This window comes from Schistocerca serialis, chromosome 3 (assembly GCF_023864345.2).
Source record: "Schistocerca serialis cubense isolate TAMUIC-IGC-003099 chromosome 3, iqSchSeri2.2, whole genome shotgun sequence".
NCBI classification, from domain to species: Eukaryota; Metazoa; Arthropoda; class Insecta; order Orthoptera; family Acrididae; genus Schistocerca; species Schistocerca serialis.
In genome coordinates, this window is record NC_064640.1 from 17,620,349 (window position 1) to 17,632,721 (window position 12,373).

Sequence of the window (12,373 nt, forward strand, 5' to 3'; positions counted from 1 at the left end):
CATGTGTCGAGGAAATGACCACGTCCAGTCGTAAGGACGGTACAGATATTTCCATTTCCAGAGCCACAGCCTTCAGCAGGGTGTATGTTCGATGCTTCGCTCATAGTCGAATGCCGTTCAATTGAGACCACGATCGTGACAATTAGTTGTAAGTACAGTGATAGAATATATGTGACCGATTTCTTAGGAGGATTGATTCAACCTGCGCGTGCTCGGCCTGGAGCGTCAGTGACCTGTGCGGGAATGATTCCGGTTTCCTGTTAACGGCAGCAGCCGCTTGAATGCAGAGACCCGTTGGAGTGTAGGAATGTATCTGAGTTAACTTTACCATCCTCTAGAGGACCGAATAGCGAACTAATACTTAGTACGTGTTGAGCGGATTTCGTGATCAAGTGGAAATTTGAGAAGACTGTTTAAGGAGGTGCGTTTGCACTGGACCGTTATTCCCTCCTATGTAAATTGGTCGGTCGACTGCTTCTGAACATTTCGCGCCTTTATTTAGTTGAGAGAGGATCGATTTTGGGAAGTGCTCTAGCATGTGGAAGACACGTTTGCCGATTTTCTAGACATGAGAAACACCTTAGTTGACCATGCAAATTATAGGGATGATTTCGAATCTGGTACATCACTGAGATAAGTATTCACGGGTGGAAATATCATTTTTCGTCTGTTTGTTTCCAGTTACTCAGCAGTCTAGAGCACGCTCCATCTAGATAAAGTTTCGGGTTGGTACGGAAACAATTCCCAGTACGCATCTTCGGAATGATGCTGCATGGGCGATCGGTAGGATACTGCTGTCTGCAAACCGTGTGGAGCAGTCTTTGGACAACAGTTCTGAGAGTGACTTCGATCCACTGACGGCTTTCTGGTGTTAAACGGATGATTTTTTGTGGCGGAGGATATGAACTGTACGTTTACTACATTGACATGGTACGCGGAGATATAGTGGTGGGTTGGAGCATTGTAACTGAGTAACAGTCTTTCCGTATTTGACGATATGTATGGTTTAGTTGTTGGTGCAATATGGCGATCAGTGTAAAATAGATTTTTTGCCCCTGGAAGTCACGTCTGTAGAAAGAATGAAAAGGCGAATGGTGCTTCCCCAGGACCAAGGATAATCGTGACATATAGCCAGTGTGAGTGTAGGCATACCATAGTTTTTCGGGTCCTGTACAGATATAAAAGATAATTGCACTGTTTGTGGAAAATGTGTATATATCGTATTGTAAAGTTACTGTGTCTAATAATGTGTATCTATTACATTGTAAAGTTACTGTGGTTTATGTTGTGGCATGACAAGGAAAGATAAATGCGTGTGCTATTGTGAGGGACGTATAGTCAGCACATCAATAACCGCGAGTTTATGAGAGAGATTTTTTATGTGGAAAATTATGTGCGCTACAGAGAGTGAGATTCGTTCCACATGCACAGCCGTCGAGGAGGCATTACTTGTACATCGATCAGTGTCAGACTGTAGCAGCAACTTGTAGTTACAATGGGAAATATGTTCCTGGCTTCCAATATTCTTGTGAGTCTTATATGTATTTGATGATCCATAGACAAATTTGCGGGTTTAACTGTAAATGCAATTTAGCTATCTGTGCAAAATAATTTTACCGCTGAAAGTCTCGACTCCAGAAAGAAAGAAAGGTGGATGGTGCTTCGATACTAGCGGCATCAGTAATTCAGCAGGTAAATTCGATAAGAGCCAATCATAATTCTTGATTCATTCACATCCTTTGTGCTAGGATATAGGAGCCTCTACATAGCGAAGGGAATGTTTGTGTGTGTTGAAAGCATGAAGGGTAACACGTGATGTGCGGGCTGCGTGAGCACGCCTTGGAAATCTGTGACATCAGTATAACACGAGGAAGATTTCATTCTATGTTATTCTTCGTTATTTTCGTAAACAGGTTCTGTTAGGGTAAGAATTTTCGTGCATACAAGCTGAGACATCAAGAAAGTGAGCGTTAACTATTTCTGGAACACTATACAATTTCCATGAGGTCGACTCGGTTCTTATATTGTACATAGTCACATGACGTGAGTATAAGACTGAGAACGTTGTTAGATGTGTTTGCGAAGGTTTGTAGCTATTCTGTAATCAACGGTAAAGACAAGTGCTGCATGGAGGCGTTTCGCATATGGGGGCTACGTGAGCACGCCTTGGAAATCTGTGACATCAGTATAACAGTGACTGTATACTAGAAAATAGAGGCCACTTTCAGCTGCACCCGATGGCAGCTCGCGGCTGTGACTGTGCGCACATCCGGTCATGTCACTTTACAGGGAGTCCCATTAACCTCCTGTGCGGTCTAGTGGACAGGGGGTGGCGGAGGGTGCTCCTGTGTGTCTGTTGGATTATTTTGCGAGCAGGTCTGTAGGCTGTGCAATGCTTTATTTGGACAGTTAAGATTTCGTGTCTGCACAGCAGTATACTGAATTATTGAGGAGCGATGGAACAGTTTTTGTGTAGCACGATCTGTGACGTCCGCATGTGCGTCATAGGCGCACACACACACACACACACACACACACACACACGTCACGAGCGGTGGAACAGCGCGATCTGTGACGTCGGTATCTGCACGTCAGAGGTGTCCCGTTAGAATGACGATAGAGAGAAGGCGGTCGAGCTCTGGTGGTGGTGCTGTGCACTAGGTCAGTTGGGCTCCGGACCTCGTGGCGAACACACCAGATGGTGGTAGTGGCTCAAATTGTTTAAATAAAGACTGGTGCATGATTTCGACAGTTGGTGATTAGAAACCACGTTTGCAGAGTCTTTTAGTGGTTCGCATGTCTGTAGGCTGTGCGACGTGACCCCAAGCATGTCAGAGCGTGTGTTTTGTATCAGCGTAATAAATATAGTCCATCCCTAAGTATATTGTTCCAAAATAAATAAAGTAAACTCCTTCCTCTTTCCCCCAGCCCAGTGCAGGCTGAGTACTTCTCTCACGAATCCCAAGGGTGACTTAGGTTAGTGGAGGTAGTCCAAGTGTCCTTTCTTTCACACCATTTTCTTAGGGTAGCAGAGGTAGCCAAATTGATCCATCTTCTGCCAAAATTCAAACCTCTAGCCAGAGGTGTGTGGCACTTGCGTCATCAAGAGACGTCACAGCCACGATCTTGGATGACCTCATGTGCTGTGCACGTTAGTACACGTTAGTGCACGTTAGATGCGTTAGTGCACGTTAGTACACGTTAGCCCGACAACATGGGTTGGTAAGGGGACATGGCGGTTGGTTGAGGATTGTGGTGGAGACTTTAACTATATCCTTCTAAGTCCAGGTGGGCATTGCACTTGTGAAAATTCATTCCAAGTCCATGGTATCATTCTCTGGTGGTGTCAATATGTACTAGGCCTCGTGGTGAACACACTGTTTGCCACCATCTTGGATAATGGTACTTGTGTCATCACCCAACGTCATGGCCGCCATCTTGGACGACAGCGTCCTCTGGTGGTGGCGATGTGTACTAGGTCAGTTTGAGTCCGGACCTCATGGTGAACAGTGTTTCCCGCCATCTTGTATTACATCACAGATGAGAGTGCCCTCTGGTGGTGGTGCTGTGTACTAAGTCAGTTTGATTCCGGACCTCATGGTGAACACATTGGATGGCCATACTGCATGAAAGTGTTTAAATAAAGACTTATGTCCAAGTCCTTTTCCCACCAATCCTTAGGAGGAGGTAGAGGTCGGATGACTGATGTTAGTCCTAGTGTCCTTTCTTTGGTGCCATTTTCTCGCTTAGTAGAGATATGTGAATTGACCTTTCTTTACAGCCAAAATTCAAACTTGGCGCCAGTTCCTACGAAGAGGTGGCAGTCGGGTGACTTAGGTTAGTGGAGGTAGCCCAAGCGACCTATCTTCACGCGATTTTCTTAGGTTAGTATAGATAACTGTGGTGTGATGCATTATCCTGTTGGAATTTGAACTTCCCGCCATTTTTCTGGGGGAGGGGAGGGGAGGGGGATTAGGTAAGTAGAGGTAGCCCAGTTGATCTTCTTCCCACCAAAATTCAAACTTGCTGTCAAAATCCAACATTTTGAATGCCGTAATGGCCGACATCTTGGATTGTCATGCATTGTTGCCAAGTGTACACCCCGCCATCTTGGATGATGTCATCACCGCCATTATCGGTACATCGGGCAACAATCAGAGTGGCCCAGAACGAACTATGTTCCAATACTCCTATTAGCTTCGGTATTACGGGTCTGTACTTATGCCTTTGCATTTAGCCTACGGACTCTATTAGAGAATGCTTCCACAGACTCGCTGTGTTGCATTGACAACGTACTTAATCCTTAGAGTGCTGCAGACATGAAATCTCACTGCATTCCACCTTTCCGCCGCTGCAGAGGTGCTGCAGACAGCATTCACCCTCAGGGCCTGGGCTGTACCTGAGCCCTAATGGCGGCTTTTAGCGTCAGCCGGGTCCGTTGCCTGTGGTCCTGCCGAGGTCTACAACCACTAAGCGGTATTTTCGTCGGATTTCACAATTGCTGTTCGACAGTGATGCTAGCTGGTTCGTGTGATCATCTGCATTCTGCTTGTGTGATGTGGTTTAGCTTTCTGCCCATTCATCAGGATTTTTAGAGTGCTACCAGTTTGTAGTTCCACAAACAAATGGCACATCGGCGTGGTTGCACTGACGAAGGCATACAGGAGATAGACACAAGGAGTGAGTGACAGTGAGTGTGACATCTTCAATTACTGTAATGATAATGATGATTCTTCATAAAGTAATGAAGCCGCAATGTGTTGTCGACTACAATGCAAGTATGGGCGCAGTAGACCACTCTGACATGTTGTTAAGCTCAGTTGAATCTTTGGAAATTCTGTTAAATGGTACAACAAGTTTTTTTTCATGTTGTGGACCTTTGTGTTTTAAATGCTCACACTTTTCACAGATCGGTCACAGGGAGAAAAACATCAACAGGGGGTTTTCATTTATGTGTGATACGAGAACTTGTGGAAAAATTTGCTACATAACGGAGAAGAGATAGGAAAGGGAGACGCTCTGATGACGCGAATCCTCTGCACTTTACTGAAAGGCACTTTCCAAATGTCATTCCAAGTGACCAGTCGAAGAAACGCGGACAATGGCGTAGATGTGCAGCCTGCTCGATACATTATGTGTGCCGAGAAACGAAATATGAATGCAAAACATGCAACGTATCCTTGTGTGTTATGCCATATTTTGAAACATACCACACAAGGAAGAACTTTTTGCCAAGCTGCTACATCTGTAAGATGAAATTAAGCCCTTACTTCTGGAAAAATTATTTAGAAATTTAAAAAAAACGAAAAAATGAAAAATAAATACAAAAATTAAAAAAATTAACTTCGGCATTGCCGGACAAAAGCCAGGATGAGAAGACAGATGGGAAATATAACAGTGCAAAAAAAAAAAAAAAAATAATAATAAACCAAAGTAAAGGTAAATAAATAAAAACACAGAATTATCTGAGCTTGAAGAGCCTCTTCAGATGAATTATTTTGCAGAAAAACACCTTATGTATGAACATGTGAAACATCCAGTCTGTGCTGACAAACACAGACTGGATGCTTCAGTTCCAAGACCAAAATAAACAAAACAAAAAATACTTACTCATATCAATCGTTTCAACAGTGAATAATGAAAATAGTGAAACATCCCACTGAAAATAGTTCTTTTAGTACTTCCAGAATTTTCCAATTTTCTAGGCAACTTTTCCAAACCTTTCTTCCATACAGACTTTGTCATAACAATTCGGAATGCAACAAAAAAATAGTCATCCAAATCAGTTAAGCCATTTTTGAGACTAACGCACAGCAGCATATTTTTATATATAGAGATTTTACGTACAATATACTCCGAAGAGCCAAAGAAACTTGTTCACCTGCCTAATATCGTGTAGGGCCCACGCAAGCGCGCAGAAGTGCCGCAACACGACTTGGCTTGGACTCGACTAATGTCTGAAGTAGTGCTGGAGGGAATTTACACCATGAATCCTGCAGGGCTGTCAAGAAATCCGTAAGAGTACGAGGGGGTGAACATCTCTTCTGAACCACTTTTCAAAGCATCCCCTCAATAAGCTGATGTCTGGTGAGTTTGGTGGCCAGTAGAAGTGTTTGAACTCAGAAGAGTGTTTCTGGAGCCATTCTGTAGCAATTATGGATGTGTGGGGTGTCACATTGTGCTGTTGGAATTGCCCAAGTCCGTCGGAATACACAATAGACATGAATGGATACACGTGATCAGACAAGATGCTTACGTAGTGTCGCCTATCAGAGTTGCACCTAGACGTATCAGGGTCCCAGATCACTCCAACTGCACACGACCCACACCATTACAGAGCCTCCACCAGTTTGAACAGTCCCCTGCTGACATGCGGGGTCTATAGATTCATGAGGTACACGTTCATCCGCTCGATATAATTTTAAACGAGGCTCGTCCGACAACGCAACATGTTTCCCGTCATCAACAGTCCAACGTCGGTGTTGGTGGGCCAAGGTGAGGCGGAAAGCTTTGTGCCGTGCAGTCCTCAAGGATACACGAGCGGGCCTTCGGCTCCGAAAGCCCATATCGATGATGTTTCGTTGAATGGTTCGCACGCTGACACTTGTTGATGGCCCAGCATTGAAATCTGCAGCAATTTGGGGAAGGGTTGCACTTCTGTCACGTTGGACGATTCTCTTCAGTCGTCGTTGGTCCTGTTCTTGCAGGATATTTTTCCGGCCGCAGCGATATTGGAAGTTTGTTTTACCGGATTCCTGATATTCACGGTACACTCGTGAAAGGGTCGTACGGGAAAATTCCCACTTTATCTCTAGCTCGGAGATACTGTGTCCCATCGCTCGTGAGCCGAGTATATCACCACCCTCAAACTCACTTAAATCGTGATAATCTGCCACTGTAGCAGCAGCAACCGATCTAACAGCTGCGCCAGACACTTATTGTCCTATATAGGCGACGCCGACCGCAGTTCCGTATTCTCCCTTTTTACATATCTCTGTATTTGAACACGCATGCCTATACCAGTTTCTTTGGCATTACGTTCAATAAAATGAAGGTTAACTTCATTAGACGATGGTCAGTTGCACACATTCGCCCGTTTCTGTGGCACAAAAGGTCATTCTACATCTACATTTATACTCAGCAAGCCACCCAACTGTGTGTGGCGGAGGGCACTTTACGTGCCACTGTCATTACCTCCCTCTCCTATTCCAGTCGCGTATGGTTTGCGGGAAGAACGACTGCCGGAAAGCCTCCGTGCGCTCCCGAATCCCTCTAATTTTACATTCGTGATCTCCTCGGGAGGTATACGTAGGGGGAAGCAATATATTCGATACCTCATCCAGAAACGCAACCTCTCGAAACCTGAACAGCAAGCTACACTGCGATGCGGATCGCCTCTCTTGCAGAGTATGCCACTTGAGTTTGCTAAACATCTCCGTAACGCAATCACGCTTACCAACTAATCCTGTGACGAAACGCACCGCTCGTCTTTGAATCTTCAAATGGCTCTGAGCACTATGGGACTTAACATCTATGGTTATCAGCCCCCTAGAACTTAGAACTACTTAAACCTAACTAACCTAAGGACATCACACAACACCCAGCCATCACGAGGCAGAGAAAATCCCTGACCCCGCCGGGAATCAAACCCGGGAACCCGGGCGTGGGAAGCGAGAACGCTACCGCACGACCACGAGATGCGGGCTTTGGATCTTCTATATCTCCTCTGTCGACCCGACCTGGTACGGATCCCACACTGATGAGCGGTACTCAAGTATGGGTCGAACGAGTGTTTTGTAAGCATACTCCTTTGTTGATGGACTACATTTTCTAAGGACTCTCCCAATGAATCTCAACCTGGCACCTGCCTTACCAACAATTAATTTTATATGATCATTCCACTTCAAATCGTTCCGTACGCATACTCCCAGATATTTTACAGACGTAACTACTACCAGTGTTTGTTCCGTTATCATATAATCATACAATAAAGGATCCTTCTTTCTATGTATTCGCAATACATTACATTTGTCTACGTTAAGGGTCAGTTGCCACTCCCTGCACCAAATGCCTATCTGCTGCAGATCTTCCTGCATTTCGCAGCAGTTTTCTAATGCTGCAACTTCTCTGTATACTGCAGCATCACCCGCGAAAAGCCGCATGACCTCGCAAGTTGTTTGCTAGCTTATCGTGCTAGCACAGACGAACGTTACTTTTGATCGTTACGGATTCTCCAGAGTTTAAATCGTAAGTTACGTACAAAAACCTGACAATTAAATATCAGTATTTCAAATAAAATTCAGATATATACAGAGACCTTATGATGATTTGTAAGAACTAATTGCAAATGAAAGAAAGCTTTGATGAGGAGTTACATGTTAGGAGCATAAGCAGTTTCAGTGTACATTATGTCCGTCGAGCAATTCATCTTCAGTTTCAAAGCTATGGAGTAAGTATGCAGATACAGTGTGTTTATTTGTAACGTCGGTGATCACACTCAGACTGCCAGAGAATCGCAACCCCTCTGGCTCCAGAAATACTCAGCACAGGGCGAGGTCGGCCGAGCGAAAGCTCAGGTACAGACAGCAGCCCGCGGAGATGGCTATTAGCGCAGGTCAACTGCTTAAGCGACCTCCACGGCGCGCTCTACACTGCCAGCATTGCTCGCAGCAGCTGCAGCCGAAGGGTTAATTTCTCCCGAAAAAATCTCGCACTATTCTGCTTTTGGCACCTCTAGTGCAACCAGCGGTTCACTCCTGGAACATAAGTGCTTTACTCAATGTCTCGTAGTAGAAAACACATGCTTTGGTGTCCCCCACCAAACGCATATTAGCAAAATACAGGGTTACTTCATCTGACCACCCATGTGCTTCCACCGCTTCCCTAACGACCTTAACGAAAATTGTCACGTTCTCCGTTGCCTTGCTGGATATTTGTGACTAGACAGAGGGTTTCTTGGTAGGGCGGACGCAGCTTTTTATCTTTGGAAATTGGAGGATTCGTGGTAAGGTCCTATGGGGCCAAACTGCTAAGGTCACCAGGTCCCTAGGCTTACACACTACTTAATCTAACTTTAACTAACATAGGCTAAGGACAACACACACACCCATGCCCGAGGGAGGACTCGAAACTCCGACGGGAGTAGCCGCGCGAATTACGAAAGTAACTTCAAACGGGGCCCAGGGAAATGTGTTGAGACTCTTGATTTTCATGTTGTATACTAATGGCCTCGCGGACAGTTTTAACTGTAACCTCAGATTTTTCGCAGATGACACAGTTATCTATAAAGAAGTACTGTCTGGTTAAAGTTGCACAAATATTCACTCTAATCTTGATAGGATTTCAAAGTGATGCAAAGACTGGCCACTTCATCTAAATGTTCAGAAATGAAAAATTTTGCACTTCACAAGTCGAAAACATGTAGTATCCTACGTCTACAATATCAACGAGTCAGAACTGCAATCGATCACCAACTCACACAAATACCTGGATTTAGCAATACGTAGGGATAAGAAATCAAGCTATCACATAGGCTCAGTCGAAGGTAAGACAGGTGGTAAACTTCGTTTCACTGATACAGTATTACGGAAATTCAGTCAGTCTGAAAAAGAGACTACTCAAGCGACCGATCTGCTCAAGAGTGTGAGATATATAGAAAACAATACTGATGTGGGATATTGAATATGTGCAAAGAAGGTCAGCACCAATTATCACCGGTTTGTTTGATACTTGATAGTCATAGGATGCTGAACAAACTGAACTGACAGATCCCTGAAGATAGACGCAAACTATACGGATAATTTCTACACAAGTTTCTAGGACCATCTTTGAGTCAATAATCTACAAATATACTACAGTCCCCAACGCATCACTATTGTAGGGATCATGAGGATAAGATTACGTTAATTACTGTGGGCGCAGAGGGGTTTAAGCGATCAATCATCGAACAGACTGTTGGTTTCAACGCCAAAGGCGAGCATATATAGTGTCCTATAACATGGCATTAGTTATAAAGAAGACTATTACGAGTGCAATAAGTTTTCTGGTTTCAATTACGATGCTTTCACGTTATGTGGTCGCTTCCAGATCGGTTATATCCGCCGTTTAATAGCGGGATAATTGTACTACACTTCGACACCTACTGTACTTCAAAATGGCCTGTAAGTCCGAAACCGGCTAATCGTGGAAGAACAGCCGAGGTGAGAAACTTCAAAATGACCTTTAACAAATATGTGGCCTTGATATTCCACACGAAGAACACACAATTATTGTATTATTAATTATTATTTTGCAGATGAAAACATATATTCTTAATACTTGTGGGTACTATGAATGTTAATTTGATCTTTTACTAATTTGCTCCATATGTGACGCAGAATAAAAGTTAGTAGCTATTTTTTTTCGACACACAATTCATCACACAGGAAGCATGCAGTTTCATTGGTAAGAATGTTTAGATCACGCCGAAAAAATACTGAAGATGTGGCTTGTATGAGAACATTTAATGGAGTTTCTTTCATTTTTTGAGATTTCTTGTTTTTGCATTATGGATGCATGACAGAGGTTACAACTATTGCACATTAAAATAAACTCTTAGCCAGATATATGGAAACTTATTGTAAGTAATTTATATTTTGGATACCCTGATATTTCACAAATAACATAACAGTAACCATGAGCAATATTAAAAAGCAACTGACGAATTTAACAGAAACGAGCGTTAATGGTAATATTTGAAAACACACGCACACGCACACACACACACACACACACACACACACACACACACACACACACACACACATGCACGCACGCGCGCATACGTATGTATGAATGGACGCACATGACTTTAGAGTACCACAGACATACGGCCCTTCGCCACTGTAAAAAAGTGAATGCCAGTGCTTTAGAGTGTTTGAACGTCTTGTTTTAAACGAAACATATTTAGGGGCGTTCGCCAATGTGCATACGAGAATGCCGTTTCAAAGAGCCGCTCAGTGCGAACGTCTTCTCGCATACGCCACAAATGTAGGGTCTTTCTCCAGTGTGCACCCGCAAATGTTGTTTCAGGTGACTATTTAGCTTGAAAGTCTTTTTGCAAACACAACAGATGTAGGGGCGTTCGCCAGTGTGTAACAGTGAATGCCGCTTCAGGTTACTTTTCGTTCGGAATCTCTTGTTACAGAGGTCACATATGTACGGATATTCCTCAGTGTGCCACAGTGAATGCTCCTTCAGGTTTTTCTTGCATGCAAACGTTTTGTTGCAAATGAGACAGATGTACGGGCAGTCGCCAGTGTGCAACTGCGAATGCTGCTTCAGGTTAACGCTTTGCACGAACGTCTTGCTACAAACACCACAGGTGTATGGGCGTTCATTAGTGTGCAGGCGAAAGTGGTTCTTCAAACATGGACCACCTGTGACTGTTTTGTGACACACACTGAATGTGTGAGTGAATTCACATCCGTCCTTGTGCATGTGCTCCTTCAGGTCCTGCAACTGGGCAAACATTTCCTTGCAGAAGCCGCATCTGTGCCCCAGAATCCTTGTACCTATTTCATTCCCACAGGATGCTTCCCGCTTGGCGGTGCATTGCATCCTGTTGCTTGATCCTGCAGCCAGTCGGACGCTGGTCACAGAAGAGCCGCTGTCATCGTCTCTCTTGTCGTCTTCCATGCGAACAGGAATAGTACTGCAGAAAAATGAAGAAAACTGCGTCAGAAAGAATTATCGTATAATTCCAGCAAACAAAATGAAAAATTATAGTAACAATGGTTTCATTGCCAAATGTCTCGTAAGGTCCTCCAAACTAGATTATAAATTAGGGGCACACTCCCTCGAATTTACACAACTGTTGGACCACTTTCGAGGAGTAACAGAGAGAGCTGAGCTCAATTTGGAGATGACTTCTGGATCCAAAAGGTGTCAGAGGATATTTCACAGAAGTTAAATGTATGTGTGTGTGTGTGTGTGTGATATCTTATGGGACTTAACTACCAAGGTCATCAGCCCCTAAGCTTACACACTACTTAACCTAAATTATCCTAAGGACAAACACACACATCCATGCCCGAGGGAGGACTCGAACCTCCGCCGGGACCAGCCGCACAGTCCATGACTGCAGCGCCTTAGACCGCTCGGCTAATCCTGCGCGGCAGTTAAATGTAGGCGGCTTCACTGATGTGGGGTTATTGCAAAGCGAAATATCAGGTTAGCACGAAGCACAATCATTACCTCAGCACATGTAAGAAATTAACTGTTACGGTCCATAAAAGTGTAATACTGATTACGTGAACATCTAAATCAACATCTATACTCCGTAAGTCACGTATGTTGTGTGGCAGACACTTACGTTTAGCTCAGTCATATGTTG

The 12,373-nt window shown here is 44.1% G+C and overlaps 1 protein-coding gene across 1 annotated transcript in view; it reads right to left on the bottom strand.

The window, feature by feature from the left end:
- Window positions 1-8,623: 8,623 nt before the first annotated feature.
- The window catches only part of LOC126469646 (uncharacterized), a 198,809-nt gene continuing 195,059 nt past the window's right edge, over window positions 8,624-12,373 (bottom strand). The window contains exons 6-7 of the mRNA XM_050096771.1: window positions 11,463-11,692; window positions 8,624-8,673 (exon numbers count right to left, since the gene is read on the bottom strand). Of these exons, the coding sequence (XP_049952728.1) occupies window positions 8,624-8,673; window positions 11,463-11,692 (280 nt within the window). The remainder of the gene's footprint in view (window positions 8,674-11,462; window positions 11,693-12,373) is intronic.